General features: G+C 41.2%; 1 protein-coding gene across 1 annotated transcript; it reads left to right on the top strand.

The window, feature by feature from the left end:
• The first annotated feature begins 9,612 nt into the window (after positions 1–9,612).
• LOC148534679 (chymotrypsin-like elastase family member 1) lies at positions 9,613–21,985 on the top strand. The gene is made up of 8 exons (XM_088466314.1): positions 9,613–9,655; positions 12,091–12,188; positions 14,581–14,681; positions 16,127–16,252; positions 17,503–17,639; positions 18,428–18,573; positions 19,865–20,014; positions 21,950–21,985. Exons 1-8 carry the CDS (start codon positions 9,616–9,618, stop codon positions 21,956–21,958), a joined length of 807 nt encoding a protein of 268 aa, XP_088322440.1. The 5' UTR covers positions 9,613–9,615; the 3' UTR covers positions 21,959–21,985.
• The last annotated feature ends 247 nt before the right edge of the window (positions 21,986–22,232 follow it).

The following is a 22,232-nucleotide window of genomic DNA, read 5'->3' as shown; positions in this document are numbered from 1 at the left end:
CTTAAATAATGTAGTTTGGGCCTGATTTTGTTCCTACTGTATTATTAACCTCAATAACATTAATTTCCAGTCATTTTGACCACCTCAAAGCTCACAATATTGTTCACCAATATTGGCCAAAAGCTGGCTGGCTACACACAGCAGTTTAAAAGAATATAGCACATCTATGAAACATTGCAGCACAGCAGTGACAGGATGGATGGCAGTTTCATAAACTATACGACCCCATAGAAAGAATGTTTTCATTAATCAAGAACTAGATCAGAGGCCCAAAGGCAGTACAGGGAAATTAAGGTGAAGTATGTAGTGGAAGACAGGTAAAGCATTGGTTGGTTGGGTGATTAAGAAAACTGAGAAGAGAAAAGCCCATAAAAGAATACAATGTTGTTAACATAGCCAAAGATTCCTAACAAGGGTTGCAAGAGAAGCTGGCCATACTAAACCCTCCATCATAATTTGGTAACAACCTCTATAGTACAATTGAGTTGCACCAGAGAGTCTGAGTATGAGAGAAACTAGCTTAGAGGCACAAGGATAGTACAGGTAAATGGAGGCAGAGTATGTACTGTAATGGAAGGCAGATAAAGGGTTGATTGATTAAGACAATTTAATTTGAGACGTGGCCTTGCAAGATCTGTTTTTCAGCAACTGAGAAGAGAAAAGGCCATCAAAGAATACAATATTTTTAATATAGCCAAGGATTCCTGACAAGGGTTGCAAGAGAAGCAGATCATACTACCCCCCCAGTTCCCGAATTGGGTAACAACCCCTGTAGTACATTTATGATGTGCACCAGAAAGTCTGAATATGAGGGAAATTAGCTTAGAGTATTAGAAGGCAGGTAAAAAATAATGATCAATTAATTTTTTTTAATTGAGACATAGCCATGTAATAATACTTCATATGCTCCATAATTCTATTAATTTTTTTTATATTTTGTGAGGCTCTGCATTACTTCTGGTTAAAAATGTATTGCAAATTAGTTATGTGTAAGAGCAATAACCAATAAAAATATTTGTCTATGCAAAAATTTAATATTTTCATTTGACCAGTACCGCTTGTCTACATATTTGTGGTTAAGTGGATAGTGGGTACAATGGAATTTTCTAGGCCAAGCCTAGCACAGGAGAAGAATTTCTGGTCTTATAAAATGGAATCAAGGTGGAATTTGGTAGCAGGCACACATGACCTCAATTAACTGTCTAAAACCACATGCATTGTTGATGGATACTGGATGCAGATCTAATGCTAGCATAGCCATCATGGCTTCAGTGATCCTCTGTGCAACTGGATGGCTGCTTTCATACCTGCCTCCTCTTGCAAAGGATTGTTTCACAGTCAATTGTTGTTTAAACTAGTTTTCTTGGTCCCATTCTCAGATGAAGATTCACCCTCACCAGCAGCAGCCCTGAAGTGCAAGTATTCTTCTGGGGAATCCTGGATATAGGAGGAGTTAGTTAGTCTTCGCAAATTGGATGCAGGAGACTACCTACTATCATTTATGAGATTGATGATGAAGGTGTTGGCGGTGGAGATTTGATGAGCTGGGATCTAGCTGAGAGCAGCTAACTAATGCTGGACTGCTTGTTATAATTTTACCTGAAATTTCCAAAATCATTGCTCGAACTCGCTGCAAATGACATAACAGGGGGGAGGTTCCTAAATGGTTAATGTCCCTACCTCTACTTACTTTGGGTACATAAATGGTACAGTTGGCTTGACAAATGTCAGGATTTTTGTAAAAATAATTCCATATACAAGAGGTGACTTTTTTGGTCTTTTGCCCAGACATGACAATAGTCTTATTTTTATCATGGGCAAGAAAAGGTTCCACTGGTGGATAACTTACTTAGACACAAACAACATCCTCATCATCAACATCCTCATCAGTGTCTGATACACAAATATCCCCCTCACCCTGTTGTATTTCCACAGGAGCATCCTCAATTTCTATGTCACTATATTTACTAGAAATGGTGGAAGGAGGCTTCTCTAAGAGTACACTCTCAGAAATGTCAGACTCACACATATAGCACTCATGGACATACTTATGGTGCGTACACACGGGACAATTAAAATGCTCAATATGAATGATAACGATATCAATCATATTGTTGTCATTCATCCAGCACACCCGGGAGATTGTTCAGAGAGATCATTATCGCTGATGGTCCTCCCATGTGTATGCACCATTAGGCTGTCCTCAGGGATTTGTGAAGTTTAGTGAACACACAGTTTATTTTTTAAACTTAGTTTTGTTGTGATGAATTGATTTAAAGTAGAGATGAGCGGGTTCGGATCTCAGAGATCCGAAACCATCTGAATTTTTAGATCAAGGGTGAGAACCGAATGTGCGTTCGGATCCCACGCTCAAACTAAGGCAAAACCGTAGAAATGAAATCTAGCGGCTCACAAGCTTTTGTCTCTCTATATAAGGGACCATGCGGCGGCCTCCATTTCACTCCAGCTGTGGAGACTGAACAGGGAGGGTGGGTAGTGTAGGGCTGGGAGGTACTTACCTGTGCTGGTCCTGTGCTGGTGCTGTGCTGTTGCTGTGCTGTGTTCTGGGCTGGTGCACTGCTAATCCATATGGTGCTGTAACTGCTGTGTTGTCTGCTGTGTCCATCTGGGCTGGTGCTGTTGCTAATCCATCTGGGCTGTTGCTGTGCTGTCTGCTGCGTCCATCTGGGCTGGTGCTGATCCATCTGGGCTGGTGCTGTGCTGTCTGCTGTGTCTATCTGGGCTGGTGCTGTTGCTGATCCATCTGGGCTGGTGCCGTGCTGTCTGCTGCGTCCATCTGGGCTGGTGCTGATCCATCTGGGCTGGTGCTGTGCTGTCTGCTGTGTCTATCTGGGCTGGTGCTATTGCTGATCCATCTGGGCTGGTGCCGTGCTGTCTGTTGCATCCATCTGGGCTGGTGCTGATCCATCTGGGCTTGTGCTGTGCTGTCTGCTGTGTCCATCTTGGCCCAAGCTCTGGACCCAAAAAAAAAAAAATATATATATATTGTCTTTTTATTTTTTTTCTGTGTGTGCGTGTTAGGCTTAGCTGCGCAAGATACAGCAACACAACGTAGTGCTGCCCGACTCCAGTCATCATCAATCTGTGCTCTGGGCCCAAGTTCTGGACCCGAAAAAAAAATAAAAAAATAGTGTATTTTTTTGTCTAATATTTTTCTGTGTGTGCATGTTAGGCTTAGTCGCACAAGATACAGCAACGCAACCTAGTGCTGCCCAACTCCAGTCATCATCAAACTGTGCTCTGGCCCAAATTCTGGACGCGAAAAAAAAATACAACAAATAGTGTCTTTTTTTGTCTAATATTTTTCTGTGTGTGCGTTTTAGGCTTAGCCGCACAAGATACAGCAATGCAACCTAGTGCTGCCCGACTCCAGTTGTCATCAATCTGTGCTCTGTGCCCAAGTTCTTGACCCGAAAAAAGAAAAAAAAATAGTGTCTTTTTGTCTAATATTCTGTTTGTGTGTGCGTGTTAGGTTTAGCCACACAAAATACAGCAACGCAACCTAGTGCTGCCCGACTCCAATCATCATCAATCTGTGCTCTGGGCCCAAGTTCTAGACCTAAAAAAAAAAAAATAATAATGTATTTTTTGTCTAATATTTTTCTGTGTGTGTGCATGTTAGGCATAGCCGAACAAGATAAAGCAACGCAACCTAGTGCTGCCCAACTCCAGTTGTCATCAATCTGTGCTCTGTGCCCAAGTTCTGGACGCAAAAAAATAAATAAAAAATAGTGTATTTTTTTGTCTAATATTTTTCTATGTGTGCATGTTAGGCTTAGCCGCACAAGATACAGCAACGCAACTTAGTGCTGCCCAACTCCAGTCATCATCAAACTGTGCTCTGGCCCCAAATTCTGGACGCGAAAAAAAAATAAAACAAATAGTTTCTTTTTTTGTCTAATATTTTTCTGTGTGTGCGTTTTAGGCTTAGCTGCACAAGATACAGCAATGCAACCTAGTGCTGCCCGACTCCAGTTGTCATCAAACTGTGCTCTGTGCCCAAGTTCTTGACCCAAAAACAGAAAAAAAAATAGTGTCTTTTTGTCTAATATTCTGTGTTTGTTTGTGCGTGTTAGGTTTAGCCACACAAAATACAGCAACGCAACCTAGTGCTGCCCGACTCCAGTCATCATCAATCTGTGCTCTGGGCCCAAGTACTGGACCTGAAAAAAAAAAAAATAGTGTATTTTTTGTCTAATATTTTTCTGTGTGTGTGTGTGTGTGTGTGTGCATGTTAGGCATAGCCGCACAAGATACAGCAACGCAACCTAGTGCTGCCCAACTCCAGTCATCATCAATCTGTGCTCTGGGCCCAAGTTCTGGACGCAAAAAAAAAATAAAACAAATAGTGTCTTTTTTTGTCTAATATTTTTCTGTGTGTGTGTGCGTTTTAGGCTTAGCCGCACAAGATACAACAACGCAACCTAGTGCTGCCCGACTGCAGATGTCATCAATCTGTGCTCTGTGCCCAAGTTCTTGACCCGAAAAAAGAAAAAAAATAGTGTCTTTTTGTCTAATATTTTGTGCTTGTGTGTGCGTGTTAGGTTTAGCCGCACAAAATACAGCAACACAACCTAGTGCTGCTCGACTCCAGTTGTCATCAATCAGTTCTCTGAGCCCAAGTTCTGAATGCGAAAAAAATATAAAACAAATAGTGTCTTTTTTGTCTAATATTTTTCTGTGTGTGTGTCCGTGTTAGGCTTAGCAGCACAAGATACAGCAATGCAACCTAGTGCTGCCCGACTCCAGTTGTCATCAATCTGTGCTCTGAGCCCAAGTTCTGGACACGAAAAAAATATAAAACAAATAGTGTCTTTTTTGTCTAATATTTTTCTGTGTGTGCGTTTTAGGCTTAGCCGCACAAGATACAGCAATGCAACCTAGTGCTGCCCGACTCCAGTTGTCATCAATCTGTGCTCTGTGCCCAAGTTCTTGACCCGAAAAAAGAAAAAAAAATAGTGTCTTTTTGTCTAATATTCTGTGTTTGTGTGTGCGTGTTAGGTTTAGCCACACAAAATACAGCAACGCAACCTAGTGCTGCCCGACTCCAGTCATCATCAATCTGTTCTCTGGGCCCAAGTTCTAGACCTAAAAAAAAAAAAAAAATAGTGTATTTTTTGTCTAATATTTTTCTGTGTGTGTGCATATGTTAGGCATAGCCGCACAAGATAAAGCAATGCAACCTAGTGCTGCCCAACTCCAGTTGTCATCAATCTGTGCTCTGGGCCCAAGTTCTGGACGCAAAAAAATAAATAAAAAATAGTGTATTTTTTTGTCTAATATTTTTCTATGTGTGCATGTTAGGCTTAGCCGCACAAGATACAGCAACGCAACTTAGTGCTGCCCAACTCCAGTCATCATCAAACTGTGCTCTGGCCCCAAATTCTGGACGCGAAAAAAAAATAAAACAAATAGTGTCTTTTTTTGTCTAATATTTTTCTGTGTGTGCGTTTTAGGCTTAGCTGCACAAGATACAGCAATGCAACCTAGTGCTGCCCAACTCCAGTTGTCATCAAACTGTGCTCTGTGCCCAAGTTCTTGACCCAAAAAAAGAAAAAAAAATAGTGTCTTTTTGTCTAATATTCTGTGTTTGTTTGTGCGTGTTAGGTTTAGCCACACAAAATACAGCAACGCAACCTAGTGCTGCCCGACTCCAGTCATCATCAATCTGTGCTCTGGGCCCAAGTTCTGGACCTGAAAAAAAAAAAAATAGTGTATTTTTTGTCTAATATTTTTTTGTGTGTGTGTGTGTGTGCATGTTAGGCATAGCCGCACAAGATACAGCAACGCAACCTAGTGCTGCCCAACTCCAGTCATCATCAATCTGTGCTCTGGGCCCAAGTTCTGGACGCAAAAAAAAAATAAAACAAATAGTGTCTTTTTTTGTCTAATATTTTTCTGTGTGTGTGTGCGTTTTAGGCTTAGCCACACAAGATACAACAACGCAACCTAGTGCTGCCCGACTGCAGATGTCATCAATCTGTGCTCTGTGCCCAAGTTCTTGACCCGAAAAAAGAAAAAAAATAGTGTCTTTTTTGTCTAATATTTTTCTATGTGTGCATGTTAGGCTTAGCCGCACAAGATACAGCAACGCAACTTAGTGCTGCCCAACTCCAGTCATCATCAAACTGTGCTCTGGCCCCAAATTCTGGACGCGAAAAAAAAATAAAACAAATAGTGTCTTTTTTTGTCTAATATTTTTCTGTGTGTGCGTTTTAGGCTTAGCTGCACAAGATACAGCAATGCAACCTAGTGCTGCCCGACTCCAGTTGTCATCAAACTGTGCTCTGTGCCCAAGTTCTTGACCCCAAAAAATAAAAAAAAATAGTGTCTTTTTGTCTAATATTCTGTGTTTGTTTGTGCGTGTTAGGTTTAGCCACACAAAATACAGCAACGCAACCTAGTGCTGCCTGACTCCAGTCATCATCAATCTGTGCTCTGGGCCCAAGTTCTGGACCTGAAAAAAAAAAAAATAGTGTATTTTTTGTCTAATATTTTTCTGTGTGTGTGTGTGCATGTTAGGCATAGCCGCACAAGATACAGCAACGCAACCTAGTGCTGCCCAACTCCAGTCATCATCAATCTGTGCTCTGGGCCCAAGTTCTGGACGCAAAAAAAAAATAAAACAAATAGTGTCTTTTTTTGTCTAATATTTTTCTGTGTGTGTGTGCGTTTTAGGCTTAGCCACACAAGATACAACAACGCAACCTAGTGCTGCCCGACTGCAGATGTCATCAATCTGTGCTCTGTGCCCAAGTTCTTGACCCGAAAAAAGAAAAAAAATAGTGTCTTTTTTGTCTAATATTTTGTGTTTGTGTGTGCGTGTTAGGTTTAGCCGCACAAAATACAGCAACACAACCTAGTGCTGCTCGACTCCAGTTGTCATCAATCAGTTCTCTGAGCCCAAGTTCTGAATGCGAAAAAAATATAAAACAAATAGTGTCTTTTTTGTCTAATATTTTTCTGTGTGTGTGTCCGTGTTAGGCTTAGCAGCACAAGATACAGCAATGCAACCTAGTGCTGCCCGACTCCAGTTGTCATCAATCTGTGCTCTGGGCCCAAGTTCTGGACACGAAAAAAATATAAAACAAATAGTGTCTTTTTTGTCTAATATTTTTCTGTGTGTGTGTGCGTGTTAGGATTAATCGCACAAGATACAGCAACGCAACGTAGTGCTGCCCGACTCCAGTTGTCATCAATCTGTGCTCTGGGCCCAAACTCTGGACGCAAAACAAAATAAATCAAATAGTGTCTTTTGTTGTCTAATATTTTTCTGTGTGTGTGTGCGTGTTAGGCTTAGCAGCACAAGATACAGCAACGCAACCTAGTGCGGCCCGACTTCAGTCATTATCAGTCTGTGCTCTGGGCCCAAGTTCTGGATGCGAAAAAAATAAAAAATAAATAGGGCCAAATGTAATAGGTAGTCAGTTTTAGTAACAGTACAAACTTGAACGTTCTCGCACTTTTAAGAAGTTCGAGTTTGTACTGAAACTTGTAAATTCAATAGCCTGCAAACTTTTCAGCTCGAGGCTACTACATACGCGAGTTTAGGCGAGTTTAGGACTATGTAAACTGACATTAAAAGGTGCGAGTTTTAGAGAAGCCATCATAGATCAGTGAGATCCGTGATGGCTTCTGGCTGTATTTTAAAATACAAATGACGTGCACCCCCTCCCCATAAGCCTTACCAGCCCCGCGCTTTAGAAAGCCTGTCCTGGTCCTAAAAATACAGGGGCCAAAATGCGTAGGGGGCCCCTGTATATTAAGAACCAGCACAGGGCTTTGCAGAGCCAGTGCTGGTTTTGAAAAATCAGGGGACAAAACGAATAGGGGTCCCCTGAAAATTCCAAAACCTGCACCAAGCTCTTTCTAGTGGGGGGATAATGCCACAGCCAGGGAAAACCTCTCACCGGTTTCCCCGGCCAAAGCATTACCCCTAACCGCTAGTCATCCCAGGATGGGGATCCCTGGGGAGTTGGGGACCCCCCCAATAAAGGGGTCCTCCTCTCCAGGGCACCCCAGACCTAAACTGATAGCCCGGGGCTATCACCAGCACCCTAGGGCGGTGGGTGCTAGGTTGATAGTGTTAGTGTTTTGTGTAAAGTAAAGGGTTAAACATTCTCTTTAGTTGTAGAACCACACGTACCAGCAAGCCTCCCCCATATGCTGGTATTTGGAGAACCTCAATTACCAGGATGCGGGGCATTATGGGCCCGCTGGCACTTGTAGTTCCACAACTAAAGAAATACGTAAAAAAACAAACACATACCGTGAAAGTAAAATTTTAATAAAACATACCTGCACAATCACACTCACACATACTCACCTAGTATCCTAAGTAATTCATAGAGGTACCTGAAAAAAAAATCCATACTCACCTCTCCTATGCGTAGTTCACGTCTGCTTTGTTCCCTGTAGGCATCCAAAGGGTTAAAATAACAATTCGATAAAAAAACATACCAAGTGCCAGCGGTTCCGTAATGCCCCGCATGCTGGTATTTGTGGTTCTCCAAATACCAGCATGCAGGGGAGGCTTGCTGGTACTTGGGATTCTACAACTAAAGACAATATTTAACCCTTTATTTTACACAAAACACTAACACTATCAAACCGGCACCCACCGCCCTAGGGTGCCGGGGACAGCCCCAAGCTATCAGTCTAGGCCTGGGGTGCCCTGGAGAGGGGGACCCCTTTATTGGACCCCTCGCTGTGGCATTATCCCCCCTCTAGTAAGAGTTTGGTGCTGGTTTTGGATATTTCAGGGGACCCCTACTCGTTTTGTCCCCTGATTTTCCAAAACCAGGACCAGCACAACAAAGCCCTGTGCTGGTTCTTAATATACAGGGGCCCCCTATGCATTTTGGACCCTGTATTTTTAGAACCAGGACAGGCTTTATAAAGCCAGGGGCTGTTATGCTTTTGGGGAGGGGGTTAACGTCATTTTTTTTTATAATTTAAAACCTTTTACATATGTACACACAGAAAGATGCACGTATCTCATGGATATGTGCATGTTTCTGTGTTCATCTGACCTGCTCAGGATATACTCGCTAGCCTGAAGCAGGTCTATTATTTGGAGACTTTTGGTTATCTTTTTTTTCGCGAGTCTAAAATAGACACCCTATTACATTGGGCGAGTTGATTGTTTTCAATGTGAAAACATCTGGATGCGAGTTTGAGAATGGGGATTCTTAGTAACTATGAAAAATGCGAGTTTTAGTGAACTGACAACCTATTACATTGGAGAGTTGTGAAAAATTGCGAGTTTAGCACAAAACTCTCAATTTACCAAAACTGATACCCTATTACATTTGGCCCATAGTGTCTTTTTTTGTCTAATATTTTTCTGTGTGTGTGTGCGTGTTAGGTTTAGCTGCACAAGATACAGCAACGCAACCTATTTGAAATTCTTTTTATAACAACATATCTATACATATTTGTCCTTCAGGGACACATGGAAACACATTTGCCACCTGTGTTACCTGCATCATCTGGAAGTATTCTCACTATATGTTGACGCCTTTTTCAATTATATAAAAGGGGAGACACCACTGTTAGGTCTTTACAGAACAATTGCCCAGGAATCGTCTCACCATGCTCAGGCTTCTTGTATTGGCTGCTCTTGTCCTTTGCGGTAAGTTTTATCATCTAAATACATGTACTGTATATTCTATTTATACAGGCAAATATTTATAAGCAATTCCTAAATACTGTACTATATTTGTGGTTTCTTGAATTGCCTTGCTACAATTACTATTGTACTGTAATAATTAAACATACGGTACTTATGTTGTTCAGAGGTGACCAAATTCTGAAAGACCCCCTTCCCCCTAGTCCCTAGTCCTTTGTTTTCTCCATCAACTAGTCTTCATTCCGTCTTCAAATTTACAATCACGCTTTATCATATATCATATTTATTATATAATTTGTGGCAAATTTTATCATACATTGTAAAGCCGAAGCAAAACACGTTTGTAGGAAAATAGAGGATTTAGGCCCTCGTTCAAAGCCGTACGCTCTGAGCAGAGCGCACGCTCTGAATGAGGGCCGCCCTCCATAAAAATGGAGCATCCTCCTGGACGCTCGTATAGCTGTGGGTCACCACCCACAGCCTATACGAGCGTGCAGTTTGATGGGCGCGATGGTCTTGACCATCGCGACCATCGAAACTGCGAGCCGGAGCCTGCGGTTGAGGTTTTCAACCGCAAGGCCCGGAGTGATTTTGGCTCTATCAGAGCCAAAATCACTCCCACTGACATCACTAGTGATGTCAGTGGGCCGGCTTCTGACGGTAGGCGTTCCCTTGGGAACGCCCCCGTTATGGAGGCACGCCCCCGGCATGCCCACCAAAGGGGGCGTGCTGTCAATCAACATTGCATGCGCCAGACGCTCGTCGTGTCTGGCGCATGCGCACGACGGAGCTCCCTCCGTCGTGCGCATGCTCAGTGCAGACCATCGACCCACTTGCGAGCGGACAGCCGCTCGTGAGTGGGTCTGAATCAGGCCCTTAGTTCTTTCAGATTAAAGGGGAAGATGTATCTAGCTTTGGAGAGAGATAAAGTGGATAGAGATAAAGTACCAACCAATCAGCTCCTAACTGTCATTTTACAGGCTGTGCTTGAAAAATGACAGTCAGGGGTAAATTTACTAAAGTGAGAGTTTTAAAAGTGATGTTGCCCATAGCAACCTATCAGATTCTAACTATTATCTTCAAGAAGGTGCTAGTTAAATGTTAAGTAGAATCTGATAGGTTGCTATGGGCAACATCCCTTTATAAACTCACTTCTAAAAACTCTCACTTTAGTAAATTTACCCCTTAGAAGCTAATTTGTTGGTACCTTATCACTCTCCACTTTATCCCTCACCAAGTCTTGATACATCTCCCCTTAATGGTTTTAAGAGACGAGACCTCACGCAGGGATGAATAGCAAGAAAGTCTATTTTCTATGTTCTATTAATATTATTCACCTTCTTAAATTTAAATAGGACCGTTTACAAAATGTTCACAAAATATATTTAAAGCCACAATGAGATAATAGGTTTATTTAAATGCATGAAGAGTAGGCTTCTGATCATGTCCACACAACTAAATAACTAGGCTCCATTATACAACAGACAATAGTTAATGTTACATGCATATCCTTTACATCTACATTCGTATTATCTAGGCTTTAGGAGTTAACATTATTGAATAGGAACGTTTAAAATGCAAAACTTACGCAATTATCACATTAAATTTTTGCAGAGAGAGCAACAATTCCCGCTACCTCCAGATGGAACAGTGTACAGGGGGGTCAGATCCTCCCGTATGCATATGTCCTTTATTGATTATACAGTTCTAACATTTTATTGATCTGAGGAAAACTTTTTTTTCCCAATTTGTAAGAATATAAAAGTGAATTTTATATTGTACTTGTCCCTTATCTGAAAAATTATATTTGTTAAAATATACTATAATACTACAATAAACTAATTATAATATAAACTGACACTATAGGTTACTTATAATCACAGGTATATTTAGGGTGTGTAGTATATTTATCTTGTGCCAGCAAGCTGGTCCCTCCTCCTCCACGGCGCCATCATCCCAGTGGCATCTTCAGGAAGATGGTGCCATGCAGTGAAAGCAAACACTCTGGTGCTGTGCCAGTCTTTGCTCTCTTGTGCGTATGTGCCATCTTCCTGAATATCGCTGGGAAGATTGCACCACGGAGAAGGACAGACTCGCTTGATTGCATAAGGTAAAATGCAGGGCTTGGGGCAGCCCCACCGCTCAGAGGAGGGAGCTGGCTGCACACAGGCCCTGTTGTTAGTACGTTCCTGGTATTAATAATGTATCATTATCCATAGTTTGCAAATGTAACATACCATGAAGGGAAACTCGAGTGGCCGAATGAACATGAATATGTACACAATACTTGCATTGTATTATTACCAAATAAAATATTTTGCTAAAAACAACTCTCAAATATTGTTTTAGTGAGCTAAAGAGATGTTTTAATAAAAATCCTTATTCCATTTTTTTTTAAAGTAGTAAGTCTCTTCAATATCTATTTTCTCTGCCTAAAGGATATTGTCACGAGGATAACATACTCTTTTTGGAAGAAAATGTAAATGGACGTGTGGTAGGAGGAACAGATGCAGTAAAGAACGCCTGGCCATGGCAGGTGAGCAGGACTATAGTACACACACAGATTGTACATCTGGCTTTCTAGCTGACTATACTGTACACACAGACAATATCCTGAACACCCAATGGACCTTAAACATCATAAGCATCATTCATGGTCCATCAAGCTTTTGTTGCTTGAATTGTACATTCCATGAGTGTAAAATAAGCAACTCGGGGCCACATGTAGGGTTGGTAGCATTTTACATGAGAAATGCATCCAAAAAAATTAAATTACAGCTCAAACTACAGCTGTATGCTTACAGTTACTAATGACATGCAGCTATTGCAGTGCTCACAAGACCCACAATGGTTTTCCCCTTATGGTTATTTCTTGAGTATTGCTTTGTGTGCACTTGTAGTGGCACTTTATAGTGTCGCTTCTTTGGCACAATGGTTGTTAAGCTTAATAGTAACAAATGCGAACAGACACCTGTCATATAGCGGCAGCTTAATTAAGGTTTATCAGCTGGAGAATGTAATCCACAATCAACCATTCATAAGGCTGGCATTATAATCAGTGTGTATTATGCGTTACAGGTCAAGCACCCTCAAAATATATACCTGCTGATATACATAGCGAGTTCATGTCCAGGGGTGACTAAGTCACCTTCACCAGGAATATATTACTGTATTCATCCTATATGGCCTTGTCTACCACTGCTATGCAGATAAGACACAAATGTACCTGTCCTTTGCTCCAAGTACTGAGAACCCAATAACAATCCTAAATGGCTGTCTTGCTGAGCTCCATGAGTGGATGAGTGCCAGTTGGTTGTGACTGAACCCTGATAATACAGAGGTCCTTATGATCGGTCACAGGACAAGGCTGTAGCCAACCAACAGGACTTACATTTGGGGGTTCAGAAATACAAAACACTGAACATGTGTGGAATCTTGGTGTTGTCCTGGATAGTGGCTTGATACTAAGGGATCTATTAACTAAGCAGTGTTAGGAGACAGAGTGAAAAGTGATAAGATGTCAGCCAATCAGCTCCTAAGTGCCATCTCACAGGCTGTGTTTGAAAAATGACAGTTGAGAGCTGATTGGTTGGCACCTTATCACTTTTCACTCTGTCTCCTAACACTGCTTAGTAAATAGATCCCTTAAACATTAGGTATCAGCCACAATTAAATCCTCATTCTATCATCTGAGGAACTTCAGCAGAAGCAAGCACTTCTTTAAGAAGATCTCCCTAGAATTGCACTGCTTGCAGATGGTACAAATGCAGCTGCCAGGCTATTAACCTACCAGCCCCGTTCCAGCCATATAACTCACATTATCCAATCCCTTCACTGGCTACCTGTAAGATGGCGAATAGTTTTCAAGATTGGCCTACTGACTTTCAAAGCCTTACATGACCAGGGCCAGAGGTACTTGAAGCAGCTTCTGATCCCTTACTGTCCCACTTGATTACTGCGATCTGTTGATGAAGGACTATTAATAGGACCTAGAATCTCCCTGAATTAATTTGAGGGTCGAGCTATCAGCTTTGTGGCTCCAACTCTATGGAGCTCACTTCCCAGCACAGTTCAAGAAGCCTCTACTCCAGAATCCTTCAAAAATAGACTCAAGACTCACCTACAGTATTCACCCAAGCATTTCACTAATGTCCCTTGTTAAGCTTGTTTTGTATTTTGTGCTGTAAAGGCAAATGTAAAGCACTTTGAGTCCTATTAGGAGAAAAGTGCTATATAAATAACATTATTATCATTCCCTCTGCCATCCCAAATCACTAAGCATAGGGAACTGTAAGTGTAAGATATGACTTACCATCTGTGCTCAAGCATTGATATCTTAAAATCTGGACTGTTAGTGTGCTTCGAAGGCCAAGGTTGGGAATCACTGGCTTAAGGATTAGTTTCCCTGAACTATGTGATACACGGCTCATACTACACACACCTGGGGCCAAATATAATAGGGTGAGAGTTTAGAAAATGTGAGAGTTTAGCAGCAAACTATCACATTGGTTGAGTTCTATTTCCAAAATGGGAAAACATCTGGATGAGCGTTTAAACTTTTTGAGTCTAAAAACATGCGAGTTTGCATGTTCTCGGCCTCTATTACATTGGCCAAGTTTAATAAGTGTGAGAGTTTACTGCTAAACTCTCACATTTTCTAAACTCTCACCCTATTACATTTGGCCTTTGGAATATATGTCTCATGAATAGATTTTAAAATAGCACAACTTCATTGAAAGGTTTAGGTTGGAAAAATGAACATTCTTGTTTATTTACATATTAGCACAACTTCCATACATACAGTATGTTTTATTTCATACTATTTGCAGGATCAAGCATTAAGCAACATGTGTTGATCATTATATCCAAGCTTTTATTATTTAGTTCACTGAGTCATAAAGTAATGTTCTGTTATTGTGTTCCTCAAGGTATCCCTCCAATATCTCTCTGGCGGCAGCTGGTTCCACACCTGTGGAGGTTCCCTGATCCGTGCTAACCGTGCGATAACTGCTGCTCACTGCGTGGACAGGTAACAAACCGGGCTTGTTTACTGTTAATAGTCCACTGTAAGATATAATTGTCTACTTTTGAAGAAGCATTTCAGGGATATTGTGAAAGCAACACCTATGAGCGGCGGTCTAGTAGACGTGTACTGCTACATCAGAGAGGTTTGCCATAATATTGATTTACATACAAATGTAAATGAGCCCCAAAGCAGTTAGTAAGATCTATTTGTTGATGAAAATATACTGATACGCTTCAAAATATGCATGTAACCATAGGGATTATTGTACTCTTATAAACAATGCAGGGAAATGATACTAATGATACTAATTGAATGCATATATCGCTATTTTTATTTATATTTAACAGCTTCAAGATTGAGGTAAGGTGCAATCAGGGAGATTGCTAGGCTCTTCAGGGAGTCAGGGAGATTGCTACTATTTCAGGGAGTCTCCCTCACAATCAGGGAGAGTTGGCAAGTATGCTGTAAGATCACTTGTATAATATTTATTGAAATACTTAATCTAGTTGTTAAATAGAAGGAATTACAGACTACTGAACATTGATATGTATCATATAAAATTATATACCTTATACACCTTAAGGGTTACACTAAACTCAATATTTCCTTATGCTCTCTTTAAGTCCTCTACAGCAGGCTGCGGTGTTAGGAGTTGGGTGCTTCCCTGTCTTAAGGTCCCCCACACACGAAGCAAAATAGTGGGCGATCCGACAGTTTTGAACGATATCACTGCTATATCGTTCCATGTGTGGGCATGATATTGTCCGCTGCGTGCTCCCGTGGGGTCGTCCATCGCTCCTCCAGATCTTTCTGCATGTTCAATTGATCTGAGGGATCGACGAACGATCCCATGTAGCACTATGCGGGTGGGGGATGGGGATGCTGGCACATCAGGCAGTCATCCACCAGATTGCCCCATGCGTGGCGACCGCCCGATATATCGTCCGTCGGATCGGCCGTCACATCGCAAGGTGTATATCACACAGTGTATGGGGCCCTTCATATATATATGATTTACATATTAATAGGCAAGCTTCGTAGATTTGTATTTGTGTATTGGTTGATTCTTATAAAAGGGAGGGGACAATTCAAATGACTGCAATATTAACCTGCCATGCCCTGTGAGCAACACTCCCTTTCTCTTGTGCACTGGTTTCCTATTAGAGTATATTTTGTGATGCTGCGGATTCCAGTTGAGGGATCTCCATTGTTCTGCTAATTATGCTAGTTAAATAGAGGTTTGAGATCTTGTTGACCTACTCCATATATGCTCAATGCATTATATTTGTTTCCTTCAGTAATTATTATAATTAGCACATACAGTTGTTTTGTGCTGTGTTTATCACATTATTATAAAATTGATGAAGATATTTGGGTTCATGCTTTATTAAATGACTGACAGTACACACTGCTAATACCATGCTCCTTCTTCTCATCCTCTGCAACAGTCCCCTCACCTTCCGTGTGGGTCTGGGAGATCACAACCTCAGTGTTAATGAAGGCACTGAACAGGTCATTGCCGTGTCAAGCACCAGGCAGCACGCCAGCTGGAATACCAACGATGTCGCTGCCGGGTAGGGAACTAAATTAGAAACGATTATCACAGCTAACTAAAAGACTTTGAAGTTCATGTAAAAAGATAATATAAAATCTGTACTAGGCAAAAGGTAGAAAGTGAACATTGTGGTTTTATGAAGTAAGTGAACAATACGTGGTTTTATGAAGCTTCATTTTCCCGCCATTTAGTGCCTTGTTTTAATGTGAAACTAACCCTAAAAAAAAATAGTTTACTATGTTTCAGAGAAGGGTGAATTTTGCTATGTTTCCTTCAATGTCAGAATCTTAATATTCATTTATTTAGAAAACGACTTGCTGGATACGGCATTTTCATGCTTCTTTATTGCAACAAATTGCCCAATAGCGCATCCTCCGTAGCCCTAAAACAATGCAATGCCGGATAACAATCAGTCATGTCAACATTCCTGGCCATCAACCATCAATGGTTAACATTCATCAATGGTTTGCTCCTGATGGTTATGTCATCAATGGCAGAGATCCGATGGTTCCCAGCCATCACATTTTTTCCCTCCTGTGGCACAGGAAGCACTAAGGTTAGCCCTTCCCTGATCGGCCACCGGGTCCCTCCTCCCAGTAGCTGAGAGCCATTGTCTGCACTGTGTGGGGGTAATTCAGAAGTGGAGAAGTTATAGCAGCGGCTGTGACTATTGTCGCAGCCATTGCTGCATCTTTATGCTAATGCCGCAGCACATGAGCGTCATGTTGAGATGCCCACCAACTGCGCCATGTATCCGCCGATGTGCGCACAAAGATGTACTATCGGCGATGGTGCAGAGTATGTCTATTAGTATTGCATTTTTATTTTAAGTATATATAATACAGTGCTATCTATTTTAGAGAGATCATCATAGAACTCCCTGACTGGAAACCCTGAGATTTAGAAGTGACATTAGTCACTGTATCTATATAAAAGCTCCCCATGAATGAGAATGTCCCTTTGTTTTGGGTTTAGTAACTTACAGCGCCTATTAAACCTTTTAAAATTAATTTAGTGCATTACAAAAAAAAACCTTCCAATGTTTGTAGTGTTTAGTGTGCTACCCCACCTCTTGCTTTATTTTCTCTATAGAGTATTTTTAGCCAATAAGTAAACCTCTTCGCTGACAGTAACAACCACTGACATTAGTATGGTTAACAAAATAGAACACTTTTATACAATATTTTATACAATATAATATACAATGTATTGCGATTATACATTTTTCCTTTACTTATTTGAATATTCTCAATATTTGTATTTTTGCAGCTTTGATATTGCTATACTCTGGCTGGCCTCCAGTGCTACCCTGAACACTTCTGTGCAACTGGCTACACTGCCCGCTGATGGCGATATCCTGGCCCATGATTACAACTGCATTGTTTCAGGCTGGGGAAGACTCACCAGTAAGTTCTCTGTGTACAGCTTTGTCTATAAAATGGGCTAGATTTTATAGTAATATATAATTGGAGAGGCTTAAATGAAAAAGGCATAAGAGCAATAGCACAATTTTAGGAAAGGACATGTCTGTTTTATTTTGTTAAATATATATATATTCAACATTGTCAGAATCATAAGTACAGTAAAAGATCAAATACAAATATGAGAATAATGAAATCCTATACTTTATAAATTAATATAAATGAAATAGAAAATAAACAAAGGGAATAATTCTGCTGTTTCATCAGAGGAATCTCTAGTTAGTATCCCAGCGAGCGCGATGCTGGCACTGATATTACCGGTGCAGGAATCCCGACGCCAATCACAATACTGGCGTCGACATCCCGACTGCCGGGATACTGAAGGTAAGTATCAGGGTGGGGAAGGAAGTTAGGGTTAGGCACTAAGAGGGGAGGGTTAGGTTTAGGGTGTGTGGGGGGTGTTAGGTTGAGGCACTATGGGGGGAAGCACCAAAGAGGGAGGGTTAGGGTAGGGAGAGGGTTAGCATTCCAAACAAGTGTCGGAATACTAGACCTGTCGGGATGCCAGTGTCGTGATTCTGACAGCCGGGATTCTGACTGCCGCCATCCCATACTGATTCCGATGAAATTGACTAACTGCCTTTGGTGTGACCGTAGATCTCTGCCTCTATAGAGCACACAGAAGAAAGTAATGTAAAAAAGTAATGCCGTGGACTATGTATTATTATTATTATTTCTTTTTTTTCATTATACTAACTTATCTTTCTGTGCAGCCGGTGGGGCTCTTCCCAGCATCCTCCAGCAGGCCAACCTGGCCGTTGTTGCCCACGCAACCTGCTCTACTAGTGCCTGGTGGGGCTCTACAGTCAAGACCTCTATGATCTGTGCTGGTGGTGATGGAATCACATCTGCCTGCAATGTAAGTTGAATGTACTTTATCTCTATTTTAATAGACCAAGAAATGTATAAATATGCATATGTATAAAAATGTATAAATATCACCCAGGTCATATAAAAAGATAGAGATTATGGGCCAAATGTACAGTAATAGGGTGAGAGTTTAGAAAATTTGAGAATAAACTCTCACACTTTTTAAACTCGCCCAATGTTTAGAGTACCAGAGCAAGGAAACTCGCATGTTTTTCAGACTCAAAAATCTCTCATAATTTAAACTCTGATCCAGATGTTTTCCTATTTTGAATATTGAACTCAACCAATGTAATAGAGTGAGAGGTTACTGCTAAACTCTCACATTTTCACATCTTCTAAACTCTCATTCTATTACATTTGGCCCTATAAATCAAACTACTTGCAAATTGTATCAACTAATATATGTATTTTAGAATAATAAATGACAAGTATAAGTGGTAAGGTCGTAAACAGTTCTATGCTGCTTAAATAATGATAAAGGGTTTTTGAAATTTCTAAAAGTTAAATACTAAGGGGGAGATTTAATAAAGCTTGAAGAGCGATAAATCATCAACCAATCAGCTCCTAACTGTCATTTTCAAACACAGCCTGTAAAGTTACAGTTAGGAGCTGATTGGTTGGTGCTATATCTCTCACAATTTATCTCTCTTCAGGCTTACTTAAATGTTCCCCTAAGGACCTGATTCCGAGATTTACGCTAATGCAATCGCAGCTGCATTCTCACATGGATCGCAGTTGCTAAAATATGCTAATGCCTTCCAAAGCACAGCCCAGCATAGGGACGCCCACTGCTGCCTCCTCATATCATTTCGATGACATGCAACAGTGTAAACATCGGTACCATTGTTGCACATCTGGCATGTAAGTCAGGTCTGACCAGCTGTAAGCTCTGCAGCTCTCCTGACACGCAGACAGCTCTCATGCTGTGAAGGAGATTGCAAAGGCTAATTTATGCACACCGATGAAATGGCGTTTAAACGGTCTGACATGCCTGCGTTTTTCTAACCACCAACCACCCCCGTTACCACCCCAGACTACCTGTCACTCACTTTGCCAGTAGTTCCTCTGTTTGAGCATATTTGCAATGCAATCGCTGCATATGCACAGTGCGGCTTTCATACATGCACAATGGCTAACAATCGCTCTGTTTGTATAAATATCGGCTGTGCAAAAATCTCTGAATTAGTCCCTAATGGGAAAAAAATATGAAGCAATGTAATTACCGAACTGTTGTATTAATATGTAATGTCAATTATCTCTGTTGTCTGTGTTTTTTTCAGGGTGATTCTGGTGGACCCCTCAGCTGCTCTGTCAGTGGTGTGTACCAGGTCCATGGTATTGTCAGCTTTGGATCCTCTCTTGGGTGCAACTACTTCCAGAAACCATCAGTGTTTACCAGAGTCTCTGCTTACATTGGGTGGATCGACAGCGTAAGTGACCCATTATGGATGTTCCAGATAACAATGCTTTCCTTCTTCTGTCATAATTGTAATGTATATACTGTATAACCATAACTTATACTTCTAGCACCACCTATATAATAGCTAGGAACTGTCGCATAACTGAATCGTATCTCACAGGGAAGTAAAGTGCTATAGGATGTCTCAGGTGTGAAATACTATCAGTATTTCATAGCATACAGTGGGGGAGATGTTTTATCTTTAACAGAGATAAAGTGGAGAAGTTGCATAGAAATCAATCAGCGTCTGTCAGTTTAGAGACTGTGCTAGATATATGATGGCTAGAGCTGATTGGTTGTTATGGGTTACTTCTCTACTTCTCCTGGCTTTAGTGCCACTAACAAGTACTACATACTGGCTAACTTTTCATTTTTCCTCCCCTGGGAGAAGCCCGGAGAGGAGAAGCAGGTGGGTGCAGATGGGGAGGGACTGATGGTTCGCGTAATTAAATCCGGCCCCCTTGTGGTAAATTGATGCAAATAGCACATATTTAAATAGGGGGTGGACCAAATGACAATATTTGTAGAATTGCATCAGAAAGCCCCGCCCCCTACTCGGGGACCCCCGATCTTCTTGAAAATTCCCCCCATTCTGCCCACTTCACTAGGAAGTAGACAGGAATGAGGGAGAAGGGCCTACTCTACCGGGGGTGCAGAGGGTTACCCGAAATATCGGGAGCCTCCAGCGACTTCCGGGAGAGTAGGCATGTATGAAGTACTAGTATATTTTTTTAAAGCAACTCAAATATTTAATATATGTCCCTAATGTCAACTTAATGCTGACAGTGACTGCGGATCTTACAGGCTTGCACCAATGCACCAGGGCCCTGATTCAGAGCCGCTCGTAAGCGGCCGCTCGTTCGTACTGACCGATGTTCGCACATCTGCGCATGCGTACGGTTTTTAATACGCATGCGCGAACCAGTCAGTGCGGCCGAAAATCGTTTGTTCGCAATATAGCGAATGCCTGCTATTTTGAGTGATAGAAGGAGGCGTATGTGGGTGGTAACAGGGGAAGGTGCTTGAAAACGGGGGGGTGGAATTAGATCGCAGGCGTGCTTAAAGGTCAAAACGGGCGTTTTAAGGGAGTGCATAATTAATACAGCAGCGTCATTGACCACGTCACTTGGTTTTTTTTTACTCAGAACTGCTCGCAAAATAGCGGTTGAAAAAAACAGCCACAAGAATAGCGAGCAGTTCATACGCTGTTCGATGTACTTGATTAATCTATTAAATAGCGGACATGACGTATGGTGCGAGCGGCAAGGGGGCGTATTTTTCAAAATTACAACCGCAAGTTTTGCTCGCTCGTTCAGACTTAGAGGCGTGAACAGACCGCAATTAGCGTTCGGTTCATTTGAATAGCCACCCCTTGTTTTAGAACGAACGACCGCAAATAGCGAGCGGCTCTGAATGAGGGCCCAGGTCCGGCTGTTCTAGTCTGTGTGACAGCGGGGTCTATTTACTAATTTCACTTATGTGTTAAAGCAACTCCCACAAATTGGGTGCAAATACATTAGATGTAAATACAGCAACAAAGCATTTTGTAACTAATTGATAACGCAGACCTATATATTATTTGTTACAGTATATTACTTGGGTCATTTACATCTGAATGGTACAATCATCATGTCAGGACATAAAGTAAACAAAATCACTTTATCAGTATATATTACCCACACTGCAGTCATAAGAAAATCGTGCCTTTATTTAGACTTTTTCCTTTTTATAGCTTATTAAAGCTACTAAAATGTCAACGAAGTGATGTCTAAAATTACATATTTGGGGCATTTGTGTCTGCAGTACTGTTATACAAGTACAAGTGGTCATGATATTTCTGCTCCTTGTTATCAGAGTCTAATACGTGGGATTGTGCTCTAATAATATATTTTCTTCTTTATTCCAGAATGTCTAAATGTATCACACCTTTCTCCCAGGACAGAATTCTGCAAACAACAATAAAATATAAACTATATATATGTATATATATTACTGAATACGAATAACAAATTGCTAATAAAGAATTTATCCCCAGCAAATATCTTATAACAGTTTCAATCCTTTCATACATAAGCAAAATGCAGCATTATAGATATAAAGGATATGTGACACTTTTGGACGCAGAGCTCTGCAGCTTATAGGAATAAGAGGAGATCCTATCACTTTAATTGGACTGTAAAAAACGTATG

The sequence above is a fragment of the Taudactylus pleione genome, unplaced genomic scaffold (assembly GCF_031769625.1).
Source record: "Taudactylus pleione unplaced genomic scaffold, aTauple2 ptg000065l, whole genome shotgun sequence".
NCBI classification, from domain to species: Eukaryota; Metazoa; Chordata; class Amphibia; order Anura; family Myobatrachidae; genus Taudactylus; species Taudactylus pleione.
The sequence above is the reverse complement of the archived record's forward strand: the minus strand, read 5'-3'. Positions and strand labels throughout refer to the sequence as shown.